General features: G+C 39.0%; 1 protein-coding gene across 5 annotated transcripts in view; it reads left to right on the forward strand.

The window, feature by feature from the left end:
* Positions 1-23,824, forward strand: part of LTBP1 (latent transforming growth factor beta binding protein 1) — a 209,614-nt gene extending 185,790 nt beyond the window's left edge. For all 5 annotated transcript variants that reach the window (XM_064509469.1, XM_064509470.1, XM_064509472.1 and 2 more), the window contains 6 exons: positions 2,809-2,937; positions 4,264-4,404; positions 6,815-6,985; positions 17,706-17,828; positions 21,392-21,541; positions 22,826-23,824. In XM_064509469.1, the coding sequence (XP_064365539.1) occupies positions 2,809-2,937; positions 4,264-4,404; positions 6,815-6,985; positions 17,706-17,828; positions 21,392-21,541; positions 22,826-22,995 (884 nt within the window). In that variant the 3' untranslated portion in view covers positions 22,996-23,824. The remainder of the gene's footprint in view (positions 1-2,808; positions 2,938-4,263; positions 4,405-6,814; positions 6,986-17,705; positions 17,829-21,391; positions 21,542-22,825) is intronic.
* Positions 23,825-24,323: the final 499 nt, after the last annotated feature.

Below are 24,323 nucleotides of genomic sequence, written 5' to 3' on the forward strand. Positions count from 1 at the left end.
TCTGTTAAGCATTAGACCTACAAGTGAGAAGGAAAATAAAAACTGAAGAGAAATACAGCAATGATATTGTCATTATAAAACTTCATGAAATAATTACTGAACTAAAGACTGTCGAGGAAGGCAAGTGAACAACAGAAAGAGTTTGTGGGTGTGGGAAGGAGAGAGTTGGCATCACTAAGAAGGAAGAGTGAGATCAGTGAAATTCCTTTTCAAGAAATGAAATTAATTTTCTGCAGCATATGGCATAAACACACTGTATTTGTAGTAGCTAAGATGAAGTCAACACGTTATCTTTGGTTCACATAGTAGCTCCAGTATTTTAAAATATACAAATTTTATGTATTTGTTCTTATTAGATCTGCTGTTTTACAGATCAAGTATTTAATAATGTAGAAATTACTGTGTGTTCATATCACTTAAAATTTACTATTTTTAAAATAGTTTAATAGAGCCATATTTTCACCTGGTTGATAAATAAGGATTTGTCCAAGTCAGTTCCAGCTAAGTCATTAACCTGTCAAACCTAATTCTGAGAAAATGAGAAAATGGGATTTACAGATTCTTGTTTTTTTCCTAATGATTATTACATGTACTTTCTTGGACTACAGTTCCTCATTAGCTAGGACACTGGTAGATCAGTTTTTCTAACCAGTAAATGAGTAAACCTTGGTCAAGCTCACTTCTCTGCCCTGCTGACATCTTTTTGTGTTATCCTCAGCAAGTCTTGCTCTACCTTGCCTTGCTTTTTATACAATGAAGATAATGCTGCCTCCTTACCTCACAGGGACATGGAAAAGATACTGAAAATTATAAGGCACTCAGACTCAGATTCATTCAAAGTAATTTAGGCACTTGAATGGGTTACCTGAACCCTCTGGAGGTGTCTCTGCCCAACAACTGTAGAACAGTCAAGAACAAAGTGTTGCAGAGTAACTCCAGACCTGAGAATGACGGTAGCACGGACCATCTCAGTGCTGGTTAGACTGACCATTTACCTCTAGACAAGTCAGAACAATGTCACGAAGCTGTTCTTAAAGGACCTGATCTCTCTGTGTAGGTTGTATGGAATTATGACTTCTGTGCAGTAAAGAGTATTTTTATTCAGGGATTGTTTAAGTGTGTTATCTTTACACATCTAAGACTTTTGCATATTCTTTTTTGGATATGCTGTGTGTAGAATATGTCCAGATGTATCTCGGACAATATCTTCTTTGTTTCTATTGTGCTACCTCAGAGTTGGTAACATTTCTAATTGCTATAAATACTGAAGTGTGGAAATAGTTCATATCTGGAAGTATCTTCCACAAATCCTTGCTATAGTAAGACTTTTTGAGTAAGTTTATTCTGTATCCTTAGAAATAGCACAAAAGACAGACACACAACTGGGCAAATACTTTTAGTAACGTGGCCTTTCTTTGTTACATTAACTCATTATATGCTTCTGTTGTTTTTATCCACAAGCTTCTGCTTGCAGGAGGTGCCCCCCTGCCCCTTTTCTGTTTTTTGAATTATCTGTCAGAAGTGAATGTATTCAGCTAGCCTTCCTTGACTCTAATACTCTCAAGCTTTCCCACTTTTTCCTCAGGACACATATCCTTGTTCCATAGGAAAAAGAGGTACAGACATGCAGCTACATGGTATTTCTTATTAAGCTTTGCAGTCCCCTTGTTGATAAACAATCAAACTTAAAATATTTAATGTTTAAAGCCACTCAGTGGCTGGAAGAATGACAGTAAAAATAAACAGCTTTATAGCTTTTTCAGCTCTTCTGGAAAAGCAAGCATTTGAATAATTCACCTTTAAAACTGATGGACAGATAGAAGTGACATTTTGGGGCTAAAATGTGTACTGCCCAAGTGTAAATGGGGAGTAAATCTACAAAAGATGGTGGATTAAGACAATTGTTATTGAAAGTAGAATTACATACTTTACATTGCACGTTTGTATTGCCATTTTTAATACCAGCCTAGCTTTAGCAGACTGTTACAGGTATGTCTAGAAAGCAAAAAATGGGTAGAAGAAAGAAAGTGAGGGGAATTCCAACAGTAACAAATACATAAATACAAGGCTGAGAAAAAATGTGTACAGATGTGAAAAGGTATATATAACCTGGCATATATTTTATGTGAAACCTCCACTTTCATTTGAAAATGAAAAGATTCTCTTTGTCAGCTGTCACTATGTGCTGCAGTGGTTGCTGCCTTATATTTAGCAACACAGTTATTCCTTCATGGTGGGAAGTCTCCATTGAAGTTTCCCATGCAGAAGGATTCCTGCATGGAGGACAGGAGGATTCTCCACCATGCACAGCAGAGTTGCCAGTGTGTGGAGAGAAGAGATCGTAAGAGCCATAAGCATAACTGCTCAGTTAGTTCTGTACTTAGATGGTAACTCATGGTGGGAGTCTGTTGTGTCAAGCAAATTATATTGGAAAATACAGTCCATACTCTTAGTCTGTTTTGCTTGGAGCTAAGAACAGTGTGGTATCGAAGGAAAGAACGGAGAGCTGCAGACTCTTCCAGTGGCACAGGCTTTGCCCTGTCCTGAGGGGCAGTTTATTTACCCTGTGTGTCGCAAGAGTTGCTCTGACCAGGGGCAGGGAAAGTCATGGTCCACCAGTTTGGCTGTGAGCACACCATCACCCCTTCCGCACAAGGGGTTCTTTTCTGTGGGTGTCTGCGCTCCTGGGCCATTGGTTTAAGATGTCATCTGCCTGAATGGAGAAGTGCGCAGGGTTTATTCCATCTTGCTTGCCTGCGTGCCCTAGTAGGAATTACAATAACGCAGCCTTTAATGTTTTCTCTTCAGATGCTGATGAATGCCAACTCTTTGGACAAGAAATCTGTAAAAATGGCTTCTGTTTGAATACACAGCCAGGTTACGAATGCTACTGCAAACAAGGCACATACTATGATCCTGTTAAGCTACAGTGCTTTGGTAAGTTTATATAAAGTGGTCTTGTCACTATAATAGTATGCAGATGGGCAAAACAAGCCCTTGTATGGCAGAATTCCCCTCAGAACTGTGGTATTCCCAGTAAGGGGAGGAGCACTGGGCCCCCAAACTCATGTAGCAGCTTTTTAAGAGGCACTGGGTCATTTCCCTTCTCTTCTGCTTGGCTGGCCAGCAATTCTGGCTGACATGGCGATGGCTTGTAGGGCAGGGTTTGGCTTATTTGCTTCCCTTTTCAGCACATTGCTCCCAAGAGTTTGCATCTCCAAAACAGCCCCTTCTGCTCCCTCGAGTGCAGTCTAGAGCTGCTACCAGCCTTGAAGCAGGCTGCACAAAGCAATCGGAGGCAGCTCCACCCTTAGGCGCACACTGCTGCTTTACTCCACCAGATGAATTTAGTGCTCTGTCCTTTGTACATGGAGTGAGCAGTGAAAGCCTGTATGTTATAGCCCATCTTATATTTGGCATTTGGTAAGTATGCTATTTTTAGTGTAATAAATCAAATTAACAATGATTTTTATTTTTTTCAAGGACAGTTATTTTCCACAAGGAGTTAATGTGCAATGTGGAATTACAGTTCAGGTCATTGATAAGCATGCTCCTTTTAGTCTGCAGAACCTTGTACTCCTTTGGTTCTGGTATTCAAATGAAAATTATTCATAACCGTGACCCTGGCTTTTGCTGTATAAGCAGAAAACTGTAGAATTTGCAGAATAACGTAATGAAAGGAAGTAATTTTTGAAACCACGAGAGGAGAGCCTTTCACCTTGGGTATCTAAGGTTGTTCTTTACAAAGGTATTTTCTTTGCTGATTTAATGTAATTTATTTTAAGTAAAATGGCCTGCTCTTCCCTTCAGGCTAAATTTCTGCTTTTCCTCTCCAAGCCAAACCAAGGAATAGAACTACTATGGCCAGATAAGCTGTTCCCTTCTCCTGGCAAGCTCATGAGGAGCTTTAGCGAGTGTGCCCACCTCTAATGCCTGCTCCTGCTGTCCTAAAGGGGCAGCACCTTGGGAACCCACTGCAGCTGTGCTGGATGTAGGGCACACCTGGCACTCCTACCCTTAGTCTGTGAACGCTAGCAAACGTTCACAATGCTCCCTAGTACTTGAGGATTAGAGGTCAGCATCCTGCTGATCTGTCTCTCCTTCCCCATGGGCAGGATTTTGCTGCCAGCAATTGGTATTTGTGCTAATTAACAGAAGACATGCAGGGAAATTGCTTCTAATATAGGAATATATAAACACAGATTAACACAGTGCGACTGCTTTGTGCTGGCTCTCCTTGATACATTCCCTTCCATTTTAAAGATACAGATGAATGTCAGGACCCAAACAGCTGTATTGATGGCCAGTGCATTAACACAGAAGGATCGTACAACTGTTTCTGTACACACCCAATGGTTCTGGACGCAACAGAAAAGCGATGCATCAGACCAGCAGATTCAAGTGGTATGATCCATTATATGCATTACCAGGCTGAGTATACTTCTACAAGGCGCTGCTGACAAGGCTACAGACCCCAGTAAGCTTAGACTGGGTTGGTTTTGGATGGGTCTGCTCTTTGTTTACTGAGAGGGTTTTGGAGGGCAATGCTTGGGTCATCATCATCTGTCGATCCAGAAGGTATCGTGATGCAGGACTCTGCAGGGTTCTGCCCTGCCAATGTAGACAGGAGACTGCTGTAAGTATTTAATGAGATGAGGCTTGGGTTGGGAGTTTTCAGCACCCTGATTCACCAGCTCTTCATCTCTTTCAACCTTGTAGGTAAAGAGGCGCTGCCTGCTCAGTGTCTCACTAAGGTTGGGGTTTGGCTGTGGGCTAACTCTGGAGATTCGTTTCAGACAAAGTGAGTGAGTGCTTCTACCAAAGGGAGGAAGAAGAACAGGAACAACAGGATATAGGAGAAAATAGCAAAAATTACATCTGTGCTTCTAATTGATTAATACTGAGGGTACATTGAGCTCACATTTTCAAGCTGTGGGCTGCAGCTTCACTGTTTGTTTCAGTAAGAGTCTTACATGTTCTTTTAATTTCAGTAGATTTTGATTTCAGAAAAAAATGATAGATATTCTGAGATTCTTAGAAACATCTCAGAAATCCAGAGCACTATGCAGAGTTGTAGCTCTGCAATTGCACAGCTTTGTCTATACTACACAAAACTCTGAAAGAAATGTTACAATGTGTGTTTGATTAATACTGGCATCCGATAGCCAAGACCTCTGGTCCCTGCAACTATGAATTTTTCTAAGATGCTTCTGTGAAAGAAAATGGGAATACAGACTGAATGCTTGCTTTACTCCATATTATGAGAATGGTATTTCTGAAAAGCAACCTGGTCATCCTCTTGCCTGAAACTCTCAAAGAACCACAGTAGTTACATTGTTCAAACTTTAGTTAAACAAAACAGGAGCAGGACTGCCCTTTGGTTTCACCTAGGATGTGAAGAGGATGCAAGGGCCCAAAAGGGTATTCTGTCATGCATCATTGAGGCTGACGCAGCAATCATCTAACCCAGCACAAAGTGCTCGATCCTTTTGTCTCTGCTGGCACAGTTCTCCCTAAAGCAGAGGAGGAGGTGGCAGGCTGGTGGGATCACTCTGCTGCCAGCAGAATTCAGAGTTGGTTGCAGAGAACCTTTTCTGCTCCTCTGTGTGTGTTCTGGCAAGTTCTCAGTAGAAGATGTATCTAAACTCTAATAAACTTTGCACTTTCAGAACACACTGTTGCACTTGAGCTAGGTTTCAATCCTATACTCACCCATACACCATTTCATCATGCTGCTGCATCATGTAAAAATGCAGTTAATAGATTTGGACAGACAAAACAGAATCTTGGTTTGTGACAACACTTATTTTTCATTCTGTGTTGGAACAGATTCAAAACCTTTCAGATGTTTTTACAAAGCAATTGTACTGAGGTGTTTACCTTCCAAGTAGAAGATTAAGTTTTCAGTTCCTCTCTCTCTGATCAGCAGTGATCAGAGATTTCTAGAACTGGGAAATGTTCCTACTGAGATCTTTATCAGAACTAGTACGCCCCTGAAATATTCCAGCTGCCCCTGAAATATTCCAGCATTGACAAAAACCCGTGTTTTTGTTAACATTCATAAGAATGTGACAATGACAGTGGTTCACAGCAGTATTCTCTCTCTAACAATAACTCTAAGTGGATGATTAGGGACGAGGACAGTAGATAAACAATACTTCCCCTCGCCCTCCCAGCCGCTAGCTATTTTGAGCTCAGGGGATTTCCTGAGCCTGATGTAGTTTGTCTGTTCAGTTAATGGATATCTCTTCCAAGTACTTGTCCAGTCTCCTGTTGAGTCCATGTAAAATTTTTGTTCAGCTCTGCCCTAGCAGTAAATGTTCTTTCTGATGTCATTGCCAGCAGTATAAGAAAACCAAAATAACAACTTTTAAAGGTTCATTCCATGAATAGAGCTCCCCAAATATCCACCTCTGTCCTAACGCTATTTTTTGTGGGACTTCTGTTAACTTCAGCAAGAGCAGAGCTGAATTAGTGTTAAGCATTCAGCAGTGGCTAGTGATGTAAAAAGTTTTAATTCTTGGGTGCCCAACCCAAGGTGTTTTTAAATAGGCCTAATAGTGCCATTGGAAAATCAGAACCTTTCGAGATTTTTGCAAAGCTGACACCCCAAGATGTGAGCCACCTCAGGCATTAAAAAATGGCCACGATTTCTAAGCTTAAATTTGTATTTACCAAGTCTGTCTAGATTTAGTTTCATGAAAAGTAAAGTTAGACTACTTTCTAACTTGAGTTTAGATAATTCTGCGTTATGCTGCTCTTTTTTTTAAATAACACTGCTGTGATGATGATACAATATTGTCTTCTCTACCAGAACAAACTGAAGAAACAGAGGTCTACCAGGACCTTTGCTGGCAGCATCTGAGTGACGATTTTGTTTGTAGTCGACCTCTGGTTGGAAAGCAGACTACATATACTGAGTGCTGTTGCTTATATGGCGAAGCCTGGGGCATGCAGTGCGCACTGTGTCCTATGAAAGAGTCAGGTAAGGAAATGTGCATTTGAGTTCTTGGAATGAACTTTGAAATACTTAATCAGTTTAATCCCTTGCAGTTATACTTGGGCTAATAATGTAAGAAAGAACAAAAGAAACTAACCCTTCAAGAACTAAGGGAAATTGCTCTCATTAATTAAGGAGAAATCATTACAGTCAAGATTTTGAAAATGTAGCTGCCTTTTTTTTTGGCACCTACTGGACCTGTCAACTTCAGGTGGAACTGTTAGTGACTGGCAACTGAAGACCAGAATTTAGGACTTTGGTGGAAGTAGGAGCACATTTAAGGGTAGCAGAGTTCATTAGCATGACTGAGAAACTAAAAACCATCTCTGGAAATGCAGGCATAGTTCATGTGTATTTGTGTGTGCACACACACATAATACTCAATAGGCTACATAAATGTTCCAGATTTTTGTTGCCAGCTATATATACAAATGTATTTTCAGTGTAATGCTCTGCCAGGCTACCTGCAAGTAGGCGTGTTTGCTTGATAATGATCTGCTGCTGAAGATGTGCTGTAGAATCATTAGACCTATCAGAGAATGAGTTGTTACTCTGTGGTTCTATGATGAAATATATAGATGAGCCATTTAAGATAGATAAGGCAGATGAGGAAAATGGAGTATCAGTACGGACTAAGGAAATGTGTGTTTCCAAGGAATATAACTTGATGATAAAGAATATTTTGGAGCACAAGCTAACAGACATATTTTTAAAAGATTATATTTTGTTTTACTGTTTAGAAGTAGACATTGTTCCAAGAAGGTATTTAAGCAGAAATTTTTTTTTGTGGCAACTACAAAAGCTACATGAAGAGAAATGTTGCCACTGATACTCTGGGACTTGGGGAGTGGAGAAGAAACCAGTGGAAGAGGCATAGTTTTATGTCATGCTGTGCCTCAGATGATATGTCATCATCTTTAGCAGCCCTGGTATATGCAATCTGGTACCATAATAACTCATGTGTAAACAGTGTAACTTCTTTCCCCACATAGTTACATTATTTCAAGGCCAAGTTTGGATGTAGTTTTATTACTGTAAATGTGCCTTTTAGCAGTATGGCTTTCCACGTAGGAATAACGTGCTATATCAGTAAAGCATTTTATTCTAATAACTGGATCCTTACTTGGGCTTGTGTTACTCTTAACCATATTGTTGTAGTTAAAGCAGTACATGTTTTGCCTGTAGCAAGAATCTTGGAGTTAAAACTACCTAGTGATGCTCAGCGAAGTATTAATGTAGCAGTGTTTGTGTCTGCTTGGGTTTTATGTTTTTATAATTTGCTTGCAAGGTCCTTGAACCTGCTCATATACATCTTTGCTTGTTTGAGTTTGCTTTGGAAGGGCAGCAACTGAAAAAGCCCTGATTTTGATGATGTTGGCTGGAGTAACTGTTGGTTGATGCTTCCTCCAGAAACAGAATGAAGAAGAAAAAATAGAGCATGACAAGAGCTTGATTTATAAGATGTGGAAATCTCTGAAACGTCTTTTTCACAGCAAATCTTATAGGAGGACATTTTCAGGCATGGAATTACTTCACCAGCTAGAATAATAATTGAAATGGAATGAAATATAATAGAAAAAAATGCAAGGCAATAACTAATAGCAGGAATTGCTGCTATGAACTGCAGCTCCTTGGATGGAATGATAGAGCAGAATATAAAGGACTGTATTAGTTCATTACATGGTGATAGTGAGCCACTCATGTCATGCAAGCATGCACTCGAGAGAAATAAAGGTGTTTCCAGTAGGGAAAGTTAGGCGGGTACTAGACTTGGTTCTGAAGATTTCTAGCTAGTTATATTTAATGCACGATAAATCTGAAAAGTAGCAGGAAAGAACTACCAGGCCAGTCAGGGAATGGAAAACCTGCCTTACAAGGTAAGATGAAAAGTGCTAAACTTAGATGCAGAACAGAAGCTGCACATGGTAAGACTGCCCACTATAGCAACATCGTGGAGGACTCAAAGGAGGGAGAACAAGCATTTAAATTAAACAATAGTGCTGGTGTAAGAACAAATGGGAACAAGTTCAGTCTGAACAATTTTAGGCTTGAAATTAGATGGTTTCTGATCATTAGAGCTACAGGATTCTGGAGGAGCAATTCCATGGCAACAGCGGGATGCAAATCCCAACTAGCTCTATGAAGGAACTTGAGCAGTTCAAGAAACAAATAACGTTAAAGTTCCTGATGGATACCGTGATGCTAAATGCACTTGGAAGATTCTCTAACACAGCTGAAGGGCATTATGTTGGATCATAAAATCTTTCCGCCTCCAGATTTAAGCCCATTTTTATGAGAGCTTTAATATGCACTGAAGGAACAGGTAAAAGATCTGCTTTAAATGAAACTATGAGGCATACTTTGATCCCAGATAATTTAAAGCATGATTATGGAGTGGAACATAGAGAGTTAAAAAGAATAAAAGCTTATAGTATCCTTAGTATGTCAGAATAAACTTATACAAGCTTACGTTTCTTCATGTAGGTTATATATGCTTTTGTGTTTACTTGCACACATGTGCACATGCACATGCAAAAACCAGGAAACCTTTCTATGCTTTCAGGAACATTTACCAAGAAAAATTTAAAGCTGACTGAACTGAATAAATGATTCATTTGACATGTCTTCAGTTTGTAGCACTTAAAGTGATATCATTGGCTCAAGAGAGTGCTTTCACACCTCTGGGCCAGCAGGTCACAGGTTCAAGTCCTGGCTGGGGAGCCTGGAATTTCTCCATTTTCAAATACTTGTGTATTGTGTTGGCCAGATTTACTGCTGAAGGTGTTTGCTTATTTCCCAAGTTAGGGGCATACTGAAGATTTGTAACACATGTTAAAGAGGACCTGGGGGTGCGAAAAGCATTATCACTGTAAGACTTTCTCGATGAAATGGGTTGGATTATAGAAGGGACCATTGACTGATCTGTGGTTTCCTTTCACCTTATTTATACTCCCCTTGTATTTGAAGATCTAAATATTGCCTTTAGAAGGAAATAGATGGCTGCAATTATGAGTGATTTGTTTTCAAATCCTTTCTTAAACAAATTCATGTTTTAATAAAAATAACTTCTTTCTTTTGTGTCCCACCTTTTCTTGAAAGAGTACTTCCATTTTTCATTACAAGATTTAAATCTCCTATTTGAATGAATAGCATCCAGCATAAAATCAGTGGAAAGATAGGGAGCTTATATATATGTGTTGATCCATGTTAAAAGAAAGAATCCAGCCATTCAATGGTGTCAAAATGGATTTTAAGTAGTTGCTGCCATTTCTGAAAGCTATTAATGGTAACTCTCCTACTTTTCTGTGCTTGATCAAACAAATCTCACTGAAAATGACACTAAAGAATCAGAGTCTGAGACAAAAATATTATTTAAATATTATTAAAGTATTGCAACTAACAGTAACATCTTAATATCAGTAAGGCTGATAATTCTTTTATTGACATCAAGGAATAAGCTCAAAATATTAGTTCAAAATCCTGATCAAAACACTTAGTGCAGACATCAGCTGTAGTGATGTACATGATGTATTGAGTGTGTCTTACCTGTAAAAACACCATTTTGTCTCCTTGTCATTAAAAGAAGGAATCATGGACAGATTGATTTCAATTGCACTGGTTCTGCTGTTGTGATCTTACACTAGCGCTATATTCCAGATAAAGGCTTTCATGCATCCAATACCAAAATGTTAACTACAGAAATGCATTCTTTCTGGGATTTTTGCGCTGTTAGGCTATATTAGCCCAAAGAACTTTCAGCATTAAGTTATTTTTTTCAAAACTTCTGTGTTATTTGGGCTCCAAAGTGTCATTTGCAATCTGTAATAATTGAGAGATTGTGGAAAACTGGATTGTTTTGTTTTAGTTAACAAAAGCAAAAACATCCTTTATCTGTTGCACTCGCCTTATAAATAAGCCTGTCAGCCAACCTGCCTTCAGAAGTTTTGCTTTCTTGGTCAATTAATTGTTACTACCAGGAGACCCAACTGTCTGCATATGGGATCAATACTCCAGTAACTGGCAGCAGGACAGACTCCAATGGGTTCAGCAGCTGAGTCAAAGCATCCATGCCAGAAAACAGAGCAATTGGCCAAGACTGAAAAAATCTGGGATCTAAAATTAGGCCTATAAGGCCATATATACCTCATGTTAACCTGAACATGTAACACCTTAAGTAAAAAACTGTTGAGCCTCCAGAAGCTCCAGGGGTATTGTTACACAGAACAGTAAAGCTGAAGGGATGAGATATGAGTAAGAGATGGAAAATGGTGTGCAGTGGTCAGTGTTTAATATAGGAAGACTGTCTATTTCTGCATTTGTGAAATGTTTTTCAGAAACCTGCCTTGGAGTTTGTTATTGCAGTGCAGTACCATATTTGCTTCAGTAGACACCTGAGGATGCAAGGAAGGTGGAATTATGTGCCCTTGAACTAAGAAATACCAGGGAGATGCTTTCTCCCTCTCTTTCTGTAGGTGGCTGCCAGGAGAAGTTTTGATGTGAAAAGGGGGGTAAAGGTAGGACTGGGCTCTACAGTTCTAGTGGGCATTTTAATAACTATTTACTGAAGATGGGAGTACATTACTACATATATAACTATGAACTTGCTGGTGGACTACTGAGATAATGTCAGGAGCACATTCTTAGGCAACTCTAAAGGACACCAGTGTGTCCTTATTTGTGTAACCTTATGCATATTTTTTATTCTTTTACTTCAAGTTTTAAGTTACAGTGGTTTGTGGGTACCTGTTTTAGGGGAACTGTTTTATGTTTACATGATCTGCAGGAAGGACAAAAGTAGAACTCCCATCAACAGATATTACAGGAGATGTTTTGTGTGACCAGGAGTCCCATAGAGAACTATTGAAGACTCTTTATCTCCACCTTGGCATTTGCAAAGCTCAGACTCAGGGGAACAATGGTGGGTAGTGGGTACTTTGAGCCATCATCTGGGGGTGTTATATAAGGCCAATTTCACATGGTTTTCAAACAGATACCCATATCTGTGCTCGGCCTACCAGTTCCTGAGGGTTAGATTCCTCTAACCTATTCTAGACATCTAATTTAGCATGATATGAATGGTTTCCTAGAAGCAGTTATGTCTTTCCATGGACTAAAAAGGGACATAGGATGACTAACTCAGGTGAAAACCCTTGGAGACACCTACAGATGGTTGATGAATTTTACCCTTTCAGGCAGAACAGATTTTTTGGATTGCATTTTGCTGCAGGGAACTTTCTATATCCTTTGTAAACATTATGCTTTAGTTCTAAGCTGAGCTTCCATATTATGAGAACATGGTGTCCTCTCTGAGGAAAGCTGATGCGTGTAAAGGATGAGTTTCCATCTGTACTCTTTGAGATGGTAAAGATCAGCAGAGAGGCACGGGATTCATTTTTGCAGACCACTGTTTGTCTTTCCATTTAGGACGGCATTGTGCCTGCTTCCTTTCTGGTAAGGGCTCTGTACCAAAAGAGTTATCTTTTGGGCACAGAAAATAACAATGATTGTGTCTCAGTGCCCATATCCATGAGGTTGTGTCTCATGCAGAGGCAATTAGCTACTCATGACAATGAATAAAAAATGGAATGAATATATATGACTGTTCAGTTTGAACCTGGAAAAAAAAAAATCAGAGTTTAGGAAGTATTCTGAGAAGAAGAAAAGCAAAAGTTCTGTCTTCCTTAAAGTATAGATGATTTTTAAAAGCCCAGATAAAGGGAAACTAGATTCCTTCATTCCCTCTTGTGCTCTTAAGGAAAAAGCTTTGGAAGAACATCCTGGAAAGCTAAAATTTTAAAACCTGACATCCCAAGTGTACATGTGAGTCAGCAAGGAGTTGGAAAGCCCTTTATGGAACTGTGGCAGACACAACCTTACTTTTACTACAACTTTAACAATCTACCACAAGTAGTAGGAGAAAAGATTGTTTTAGGAAATTTGAGGAGCCTCAGCTGATACCAAAGACAACTACCAAAAGATTTTGTAATGACCAGGTTAGTAGTTGCTTTGATTTTAACAAGAGTTTTACATCCACTGTGATCTTTTCCCCAGCCACTTCATTTAGAGTTTCTCCATGTAAAGACATGAATATCCCTCTTAATTCATGAAAAAATCCTTTGGTAAGACTGGTGCCCTTCCCTCATTCTTGAGCACCAAGAGTGGTGGTATATATATCTAAGTGCTGTCCTCAAACCTCAGCACCTGTTTAGGGAGGAAGTCAATGAAATAATCTAAATTGTCAGTTAGCACAATCTAAATGTAGAGAAGAAATATTTTCAGCCTTGGTTCATAGATGATGCAATCTCCTGAGAGAGCATAAACTTAAGCAATTCAGACTGATGTCCCAAACGTCTGATAGGGAAGGGACATATATTTTATGTAATAAATGTTTTCTTGGCTTTGTGCTTGTCTCCAGTGATTTCTTCCATGGTGAAAGTGCTGTATTTTCCAATTATATGAAGGAACTGCCGTGGTGTTGATAGTCTTGGCTCCTTTTTTTTGTGTGTGATGGTGACAGTTCTGAATAGCTGGAACAGAAATAAAGCTTGCTTTATGGGCAAGAGGGAGGATTGGCTGTGGTGTTGTTGTTTCATGGTTATGTCAGGAAAAGCTTTTTTTATATAATATTTTGTCTTAAATGCATGAAATATGGAACAGGGTTTTTTTAATTGACTAGAGAATTTGGTTAGGATTTTAGGCGTCCAGGTGCAAATAAAGCCCACACATGCTTACGCAGTTACAATAATTGTATATGCAAATTAGATGCACATTTGCACAGCTGTACTTGTGCTAGCAAGCACCTAATAGCCAGTCAATCCATCCAATTTATGTTTTGTCATCTTTGTCAGCCTAGCTTTCACCACCAATTATGGCTAACGTTTGTGCCAGTACACAAGTGCATCTACCTGTATTCCCCTAAAAACACTTGCTTTATATGTACACTTTACGTATCTGACCTAGAAAGTGCATCTTTAACATTCTTGGAAGCATATAACAGCTTCCTTTCACAATAGCTATCCTAAGTTATACCACAAGCTGTGTTGGTGCTTCTTTTGCAAGTTATCAAAAAAACTTCAAAACACATGGAGTAACGTGCACTAAATCATGTTAAAAAGTGCAGTCTTTTTCTTTTGAACCACAGTTATATGATCCCTGATCACAGCCAGAAGGTGAGCTAGCAGAGAAGATGAATCCATGTAAGAAAAGATTTTAACTTTGACTGTTAATTACAGAAAATGCATGGGGTTTTTTTATTTTGTATGAAAGATTATCTTGAAAGACAGCAATAAGTTTTGTGACAGCTAAAATGTTTTTGTGATTCAGGAACAGTCACAGTTCTTCCCTTTCTCTCTCCTTTCCTTACCACCATCCTGATCATAGGTCTGCTACTGTCATCTCCCTAGGACAGTATCATGCTGTCCTCCTATTTGTATACTTGCTGCAACTTTCTCTGTACCAGTTGTGCTTTTAACCACAAGTCTTATGGCACTCTGTTCATGTAGCTCCTTTCCCTGGAAAATTGTGACCAGCCTAGAGCACAGTGACCCAAAGCATACTATTTTTAATCTGAACTGTAGGAACATAGCATAGCAAGGGGAAAAGTTTAAAACAACAGAAACTGTACGTACACATCTGTCTTGCCAGAACTTGTTCTATCATCCAGAGGGGGACCCTGGTGGGTTTATTTTCCTCAGGCATCTGAGTCTGTTTTGCCTTATCTCAAAACCTCATTCTTTTTATATTTACAGAATGTGTCCCTCCTAATGCCCTTCAGTCTTTGGTGTCTCCCCTCTCTCCACCCTTTTCATTCATGGAAAAAATAGGCAAGCTCAACAAGGCAGCAGAAAGAACTTAGCAGTGTTACTGACCCTGAATTTCCACAGGTGATTTCTTATGTTGGGTGGTGCTGGTCTCGCTGGGTTCCTCTCCTGGGCGTCTAGCAGCTAAATCAACACACTATAAAAGACAAGAGATAAAGTTTACACTATGTGGACAACTAAACAGAGCATACAGTACTCAGAGTATTTATAGGTAACTCCCAAATCATCACCATATGTATCAAAACAAGTATATAAATTATACAGAGAAAGTATAGGTGTATAAATTCTGAAGTGACTTAAAGATATTAAAAGGCACTGTCAGCTTATACATATTACATAAAGTAATATGTATAAGAAGTAGTGTAGAAATTGTTAATGGATCAGCATCTATTAACAAACAAACAATTAAGCATAATAGACTCCAAGTGCTTAACAGACTACTTACGGGGCGGGGGCGGGTAGCTATGTAGAAGACCTTGATATAGTTATAACTCTTTTAACAAACACCAAGTTTACAGTATGCTCTAAAACAGCTCTTCATCATCTTGTAGGCACTGATTTACTTGCAATTAGAGCTAAAAACGCAGATGTTCAAAACTTGTCTGGCAAAGGACCAGTGTGGCAGGAAACAAGTTCCTATTGTCAACATTTCTGTATCCTTCTATAGCTAATGAACAACTTTGCATTGGCAAATGTGCAATATAAAATAATAGTATTGCAAGTCTTCAAATTGTCCAACTCTCAGGTACGTATCTCCACCTCTAAGGATTTTCAGATGTTCTCACTGCTTCCTTCAAAAGAAACATCATTTCTACTATTGACTTCATTAAGAGCAAAATTAGCACTGAGCAACCTGAAAAGCCAGTGTCAAGCTTCAGTCCAATCCTTTCCATCAGGTCACATTCATGCAAAAGAAGTAGTGGTCTCTCAGACCTTCTTGCTTTGTCCTCTTTCCATCCACTGGTTGTTCTTTGTGTGGTGGGTTTTTTCACATAGGCCAGATGAATTAGTATTTTGCAGTAGATAGTAGATTCCCTTTGCCAAGAATGTTTGTGTGCATCTGTGAGAAAGCTTCTACACTTCTGCACATCTTTTCTCTGTTCTTTTACCATCTGTACACTCTCTACATATCAAAACTCTTGGACACATGAGTAGTTCAACACAAAACAATGTCAATCTGAGATGATAAGCTGGCTGTCCCTATACTTGGATGTTATTTGGGGGTCAATGTAGAGAAGGAGTAGGGTGTTTCTCATCCTATGACAGCTCTTAAACTACACTCACTATCTGAATGGGAGGCTGCGTATTAAGGGACATAACTAACATTTGTTATGTTAGTAAAAACTAACATTTTTTTTTTATTTTCTCATGCTGGCTTTGTTTCATGTGCCACTGGATGTCTCTCTTGGACAGAGTACTTTCTCATCTGGAGAGGAGGTGGTTGTTTGAATATACATGTTACCATGTATAAATGTACTCTGGAAAAGGCAAATCAGAGGAAATCACCTTGCACTTGAAGCAGAAGGTGGTGAATTTTGCAGTAAGTTCTTTGGGAGTTCATGCTGCAAGCTTGGGCTGGTACCCGTGACAGGACTGCCTTATGCATAGACAAGCTTTGCCCTTACCATAGAGTGTTCTGCTTTGGTTAAAAGAGACAAGTTGTTGACCGCAGAATTCAAAGATTTTTTTGAACACATTTTCAGGATGCAAGGAAACAGTTCCAGGTCGAGGAGACAGATATTACCTGTGGAAATAAAATGACAGTGCTGGCAGCAAATGGGGCTGTGCTCTGGACTGTCTAGAGAATGTCTGGATTTATCCAACTATTTACTGTCTGGGCAGTTCTACACAGCATGAGGTTTCTGGCTCTGTAACCATCTGCAATTCTTGGATTTTGTATCTGCTTAGGGCTTTTTCCCCCCCCCTCTCTTTTGGTGGTTTTCTTTCTCATCCTTATTCTGCCTGGTTCTCAGAACACCAGGCAGTCTTCATAGAAACAGATGCTAAATAGTCTGCAGCAATAGTAAAGGAGCACCTGGACTGCTATATTTTAACGGTGTTTCTATTTCCAGAGAACTTATTTTTTAGTATATGGTAATGGAAACAGAAGTAGCATAGTAAATCAAATTGAAAATCCAGCTCTGAACATCAGCGTTCCAAACATGGGCCCCAACACCTAGGAAAGAGTTGCTTTGGTCTGCTAGAACTTAAGTGGCCCAGCTATTGGAGAGGAGCGGAAAATGAGAATGTAACTATTTCTCCTGTGCATTTCCCCTTGCCCCTTCAGATTTGCAGCCAAGGAGACTCTGAACAGCACTGGTACATAAGCCTGTAGTTTGAGGATATGGTTTGCATCAAAGGCAGATGAGAGTGGTATTTTGGAAGCTTTTTTTTTTTTTTCCTGTGATCTCTGTAGGTTGCATGGCCAGCGTGTGGTGTGTCAGAAATACAGCCCCACCTGCTTTGCTTTCCTACCTTTGGGGTGGCTTCTGCTCGCAGCCGTGATGGTCGGGGCTAGCCTTGTTATCACAGAATGAGGAGTGTAACCACAGCTGGCCCCTGGCAAGAGTGTGTTGGCAGAGGGATACACAGCATCCCTCTGCAAGCCAGAAAAACCTGACCCATAACTTTTTGTACAGTTATTGACTCAAATCTATCCCTGGTGTTATCCCTGTTATGACTTAATAGTCTGTATTTGGCTGGTTACATTTTAATGACATTCTTCTTGAAGAGAGAATGCTTTGTGGAAATTGAAGATTTATGTTGTTTCTAGGAAGATAAGTTTGTTTCCAGCTAATATGAGCCACAATTCACTGGGACTAATGCAATGTGGCCTGTGTTACAAGTGTGATTAGTTCTATATCCTATTTTCTTTCCCCACTCAGAGGATTATGCCCAGCTGTGCAACATTCCTGTTCCAGGATCTCGACGGCCATATGGACGAGATGCTTTGGTTGACTTTGAGGAGCACTACACTCCAGAAACTAATCCATACTTTGTTGAAGACCGTAAGCAAGTTTCACTGTTATGTAAAATACTTAAAAGGGGGGGTGTAACTTGGATTATTTCCCTGTAGCTGGCTTCATTCTTCTGTTTGCTTCTGAGTAATGTGGCCTATTTATGTATTAGTTATTCCTATGACACTAGCTTTCAGTCAGGTGTTCAGGTTCAAGAGCCAGCATTGTCTAAGAGTCCAATTGGGCTCAGAGTGCAGTATTAATTTTTAATATAGTGAAATAGTTTGTGCCAAGTGTACTAAATTTATATTTACCAACAGATTTACAGCTAAAGGTCAAAAGGATTGCCAGTTTCCCTTCTCACAGATTAATTTTGCTTTAGAGCATGGGACAGATTTCTTTTAAACTAAATGCACTCTGAGAAAGAAAAGAGAAAAAAATATCCCTTTGTGCCAGCTTTCCACAGTTTTCCAGGAAAATTTATATGGGAGAAATGGAGAGCATGTAAGTTGTTCTTGCTCACAGCACAGTGTGATCAGAGAGTACACATGCATATAGCCTCCAGGCTAGAATGACCTACCAAGTAGGGCGTTAGGGATCGTATACAACCAGCATCTCAGTTGCACTCCAAGAATATCTGGGTTCTTTATGAGTTTGGCCCAGCTCACTGTTAAGACTTGGGGGAGAGGAATACTTACCAATCTCATCATCTTCCTCAGAATCAGTCAGCCTGTACAGCTCCAACATATTTCTTCACAGGTTTAGGGGGGAAAAAAAAGTGGAGTTATCAGAAGGAACTGATAATTTCCATTGCTTTATACATCTGGCCTATAAATTACCACTACACTTTTTCTCAAAGTACTTCTCCTATACAACAAGTGACTTTTAAACTAAAGGCAGCAGATTAAAACAGGGCAAGACGATCACAGTACATTAATGGAAGGGTGATGTATATTTCTTTGGCACACTGCACTTTATACAAAAATGTACTATACAGAGCAGGTTAACGAGTTCATTTCTGTCCAGCATTGGAATGACCTTCTAAGCTCTACACAGAATTGTGAAGTGTTTTATTTCTTTACATCCAAATGATTTTTTAATTAAACAGTACTGAGTATTGGTGTCTAATTAAAATGTCACATAGATGGAAACTACCAAAACAAAATGGAAAACCCAGAAAGATGACTTGGTAGCTGATGTGATAGATAAAATACTAGCAGAAATGCTTCCTTCCTACAAGTTGTAATCAATAGTGAATAAATAAGATAAAACTGTGGACAGTTCTGAATCCACAGTTGAGGCCTCTGTTTTAGAAACAGTGGCATAAGAGCTCACCTCTTGTGCTCCCATTCGATCACTGAATCGCATACAGTGGCAAGCAAATGCCTAAGAAACCCTAAAACACATAGCCATATGACTCTGCCCGCATCAGAGGCATATTTCTCTGACATATCTAAAAGTTCTGTCCTGTGTTTAGGGCAAGAAACAAAGATTTCATGGTCACAGCCCTGCTATAGTCTATGTGATCCCAGAGGAGGACAATACCTGCCAGCCCATGGCAGGGCCGTGCACTTCAATGCAATACTCAACTGTGCACCATCAACTTTTACAAAGCCAAACATGCATATTCAAACTACAACCTAGGCTCCATCCAGCTATTTTGAAGTAGAACTTGCTGTGAGTGATGGATATTTTGGCTTTAGCCGGTTAAAATTACAATATAATATATATGCTCTCAGCATAAAATAAGTGATGCCTTTCATTTGTTAATGTGTGTGTGCGTGTGTGTGTGTTTGTGCGTGCGCACGCACACACATGCCCATCACCCAAAAATATATTTTTATATTTTGAGGGGCCCAACAAAGATCTGCAATTTAAAGGCCCAACATAAGCCCTATGCAAGCTCTATTAATGAGCTGAAATTATAATGAAAATTTATCAGATTTCTTATTACACTGTAACTAGACAAAATGACAATCTGCTCAATATCCTCAACACAACCACACTGCAATGTGATCTGCTAGGTTCATAGGAAAAAAATTAATGTTTCCCACTTAATGTACATTTGTATACAATCTATGCATTTTTTAATGTTCTTGAGATGCAGCGTATGTCAGCAAGTGCTTCTTATATCTCATTTTCTGTTCAGCATCTCCAAAATTTATTCAGTGCATCACTGATGGACATGATCCCTGTGCGGCTTCTTACCATGCTAGAGAAAATCCAGGCTAGGTGCAATGTATGTAGCCAAAGAGAGGGAGAGTGGATATGATGACAATACAGAAGGTAAATGAAGGTTAATACAAAAAGGGCAGAGTGGGAAAGGCAAAGCAGGAGAAAAGAAAACAGGGACTCAAGAGCCAGGACAGGATGGAATAAAAACAAAAAGATAGGAGAACAAGCAAAAGGTCAGTGAGAAACTCATTTTCCTGTGTAGCTGAGCAAATCTACATACCACTAGTATTGCAACAAATACAAACAGGTAAACAGTTTGTGATATATCTATCTAAACGATTATAGATATACCAATTTGTTTGTGGAGCTGCTAATTGTATGTTATGGAGCAGAGGGAGAAATGCATTACCCTTCCTACTTTATTCCACTCCATCTCCAGAAGACTTCTTTGTTTTCTGTACTATATATTCATTATGCTGGTAAACCAAGGACTCTCCAATGCTAAGGACTTTTTTCTCAAAAGTCTTTTTGATATGATGGACTGCCATCTGCAGTTCTGTTAGATCACTGCTTGAAGAATGGAAAACTAGTTGAAAAATTTGTGCAGGACTAAGAGGAGCAATTCAGTCCTACTAAGCATCTCTGAGCATGTAAAGACATCAAATAATTTTTAAAATATGTACCCTTCTTTGTAAGTACATACATAATTACCTAAAAGCTCTAAATCAGGGAGCAGAGCCCCATCATAAGAGGCATTGTACAAACTAGTGAAAACAAAGACAGTTCTTTAGCTTTGACTGCTCAACATCTAGAATTATGACAAGCAGCAATTGGTAGTTTACAGGTATTTGTACTGGCACGAATCACTGAACCACCAGCCAAGAAGTTACTAACCAAAACCACAATAGGAAAGCTGTCTCTAATTTCTTCTTACTTTCCTTAAGGCAGCTGAAATTGATTTTTTTTATATGCATTTCTTGTAGATAAATCAGAATGCAACTCTAACCCCCCGCAACCTTTCTTTTCAAGAAGGCTGATTTAGGAACTTTTCTCCCAAACTGTATTACCACTTTTGCTGTGCTTACATAAAGTTTGATATACTTATAATATTCAATTAAAACATGCTATTTAGAAAACACTGATTTATCATTTAAAAACTGTACTGTCAATATACTTTCATTTACAAAATACAGTCACTGATTTTGAGCAGAAACCTAGAGTTCAGAAAGTTTAGTTCTCATCTTGAAACATATCACAGCACTTTTCTAGTGCATTTAAAACTCCAGATGGTGCAGATCTGCTAAAGCTGACCTATTTTCTACAAAGTCAAGCCACATTCCAGTAAACCTCTAAGAGAATTTCAGAGCCTGTCTATACGTTTGGGTATACAGACTCAACAGCTCTGTAACTTACTTGTTTGTAATTCTTTCTCCACCCAGGTTTTCTGAACAGCTTTGAGGAGTTACAAGCAGAGGAATGTGGTATTCTGAATGGATGTGAAAACGGCCGATGCGTTAGAGTCCAAGAAGGCTATACCTGTGACTGTTTTGACGGCTATCACCTGGACATGGCAAAAATGACTTGTGTTGGTGAGGATACAGTGTAATCCTTCATATTCTTCTGTTAGTCTGTCAGGTTACTCAGTCACTTGACTTAAGAGGGGCTAAAACAAAAGGGTTACAGATCACCTGAATTCTTTTGAAGATGCCAAATTTCTGCTTGATTTACTGCAAAGGCTAGTACACATAATTGTTACAGAAACAACTACGTTGATGTCCCTCAGTTCATTTTAGTCATTACAGTTGTTTTCAATTAAGGGCCTAGAAACTAAGATACACACTTGTGAAATGAATCTTAAAATTCTGTTAATAAGGTAACACTGTAACATGCAGAACAAAGGTTTTTCAAAGTACTTAGTGAGGTAAGAAACTGGATCCTGACTGCAAGAGTAATTTCAGAAACAGATTTTTAGAGCATTTGGGTCACCTAAATATTCAGAGAGCCTCTCAGTAGGATCTGGCCCCTAATTCTCACTTATTTCAAGAATTTACCGACCAGACTATCCCCCCCCCCATTCTAAAAGTAGCAAATCTGTGCAACAACTAAACAAGGCATCAAATGACTAGCCTTCATTTAACAACAAAACACAGGAAGGGGGAGTGACAGGGGAAGATGAAGCAAGACAAATAACATACCTCAGTGTAGAAGCCCAGTAGTGACTGTACATGGGTGGTTCAGGTTGCGGTGTCTATACTGACCTTGCTTAGCCGTACGCTTCATCACCTGCAGCTGAGGTCTCCTAGCTGTATCATGGTGAGGCTACCTGCATGCCTTGCAATCATTAGGACTTTTTAGCCAGCTGGCCTCCTTAGCTAGGAAAGATGTGTATTTCAGGCCAGTGTTGCCCAATATTGAGTACAGGTGATCTGCTGTTCACAAGGATTTAGCTGACAACACCAAAAATGCCTAAAGTATTTGATTTTGTTTAACGCAGACATTTAAGAACTGCATTATACTACGAACTGGTAGATACTTTCTTATAAGTTAATTCTCAGTCATCAAATAAAATCCTGTAAGGGGTTATTAATAGATTGTTTTTGTTTGGTGGCTTAGGCTGAATTTGGACTTGATAATCTAGCAGCGTAAGGCCATTTAATACATTATTGATTTCCTATGATAAACTTTCTCATCATTTAAATATTTATGTGTTGCAGCTTTTTACCCAGCCTAATTCTGCCTGATGTGAACTGAGTATATAGTTCTCCACTATATTTATACAGCATATTCTGTTCTTGACAATGCTAGAAATAAATTGCCTTTACCTACACAAACCAGACTTAAGTACATGTGTTTTGATGTGCCCTTTTTTGCAGATGTGAACGAGTGCAACGAACTGAACAACAGGATGTCTCTCTGCAAGAATGCCAAATGCATTAACACAGAAGGTTCGTACAAGTGTTTGTGTCTCCCAGGCTACGTACCTTCAGATAAGCCAAACTACTGCACACCACTGAACTCAGAACTAGACAGTGAACTGGAGTAGAGGAAAATCTCCCTATCCTAAGCCCATATACTCTGCACTGTATAAAGAAAAGAAAGAAAAGTATTTAACTGGAGAAGAGAAGGCACCGGAGTAGTGAACATATGGAGAAAAAAGCATTAAAATGTGTCAAAGGTGAGAAATGATGGGCTGATTATATGTCAGCTTCACTGAAGTGACAGACCAAATGGACACATTTCTCTGTATGGAAGAAACAATCAAGTATATAGTGTGTTCATAAGAAAAAAATCATTATGCAAAAACAGTGCTGTTATTTTAAACAGAAGAGCTTTGGTATTTTGGTTTTTGTTTTTACTATTGCTTGATTAATTTGGCATTTAAATAGTGATGGAAATATTTTATATTACTATGTCATTTTTTTGATTGTTCAGTTCCTTGCCTACTGTTTCTTTTCAGACCTTTTTTTCTGATCAGTACAAAATCTTTGATACAGATATTCTTAGGCCATTTTATAATAATTGTTACACAGGGTAATGCTCCCCCTTCTCTGGAACATTGGTCTGTGACTTTATGAATTTGCTAGTTGTCTGCCCTGTGGAGCAGGCACCATTTGTTTTCAAATGTTTATATACCTTGGCGAAAAGTCCTTATATTCATTTTGTACTCTGTATGGTTGTTACTGCACTTAAAGTCTTTAGAACCTTTCTTGCCAAGTTCAAAGCTGCTAGTGGACAACATTGGATTCTTTTTGTACATTAAAACAAAAAAATTGAGCTCACGTCTGTATTGTAATGTGTAAATTGAACACAGGAGAGATCTTGTATGATTACCCTAACATATTAAAGCTGTATATTAAAACTCAATAAAATCACTTTTTTTTTTTTTTTTTTTTTAGGAAAAAAGCTATTTACTAATTGTAGGCTTATTATTTCTTTTATTTGTCTTCATGTTACAAGAATCAAACCCTAGGGTGTGTATAGTACTAGAATTAATTTACATTACAATAGTAATAGGGATTTGTCTGGCTGGTTTTTCCTTCTCATGCTGTTTTAATAAGGCCAGGACTTGTATTAGTTGATGCCTGAAGTTAGGCTTCCAGAGGGAAGATTTCAAACACAGACCTACCAAAACTGTTTGACTTGGAAGCTGACTTGCATGGAATTTTTGTTCTTTCCTGGTTTAGGCATGTTTCCCACTAAATCTGCAAATCAGGCTGTTCAGTAGATGGCCTGGTTTTCAGAAATACTAGAGAGAAGGGGGATAATTTTCTTTCCGTGATGAACTATACCTCGCCATGGCCTTAGCCATTTTTCAGTGGCAGAAGAAAGAGAAAGCGATTACGAGACTGATAGATGTTTTGCTTTAACCTT

This window comes from Dromaius novaehollandiae, chromosome 3, assembly GCF_036370855.1.
Source record: "Dromaius novaehollandiae isolate bDroNov1 chromosome 3, bDroNov1.hap1, whole genome shotgun sequence".
NCBI lineage: Eukaryota > Metazoa > Chordata > Aves > Casuariiformes > Dromaiidae > Dromaius > Dromaius novaehollandiae.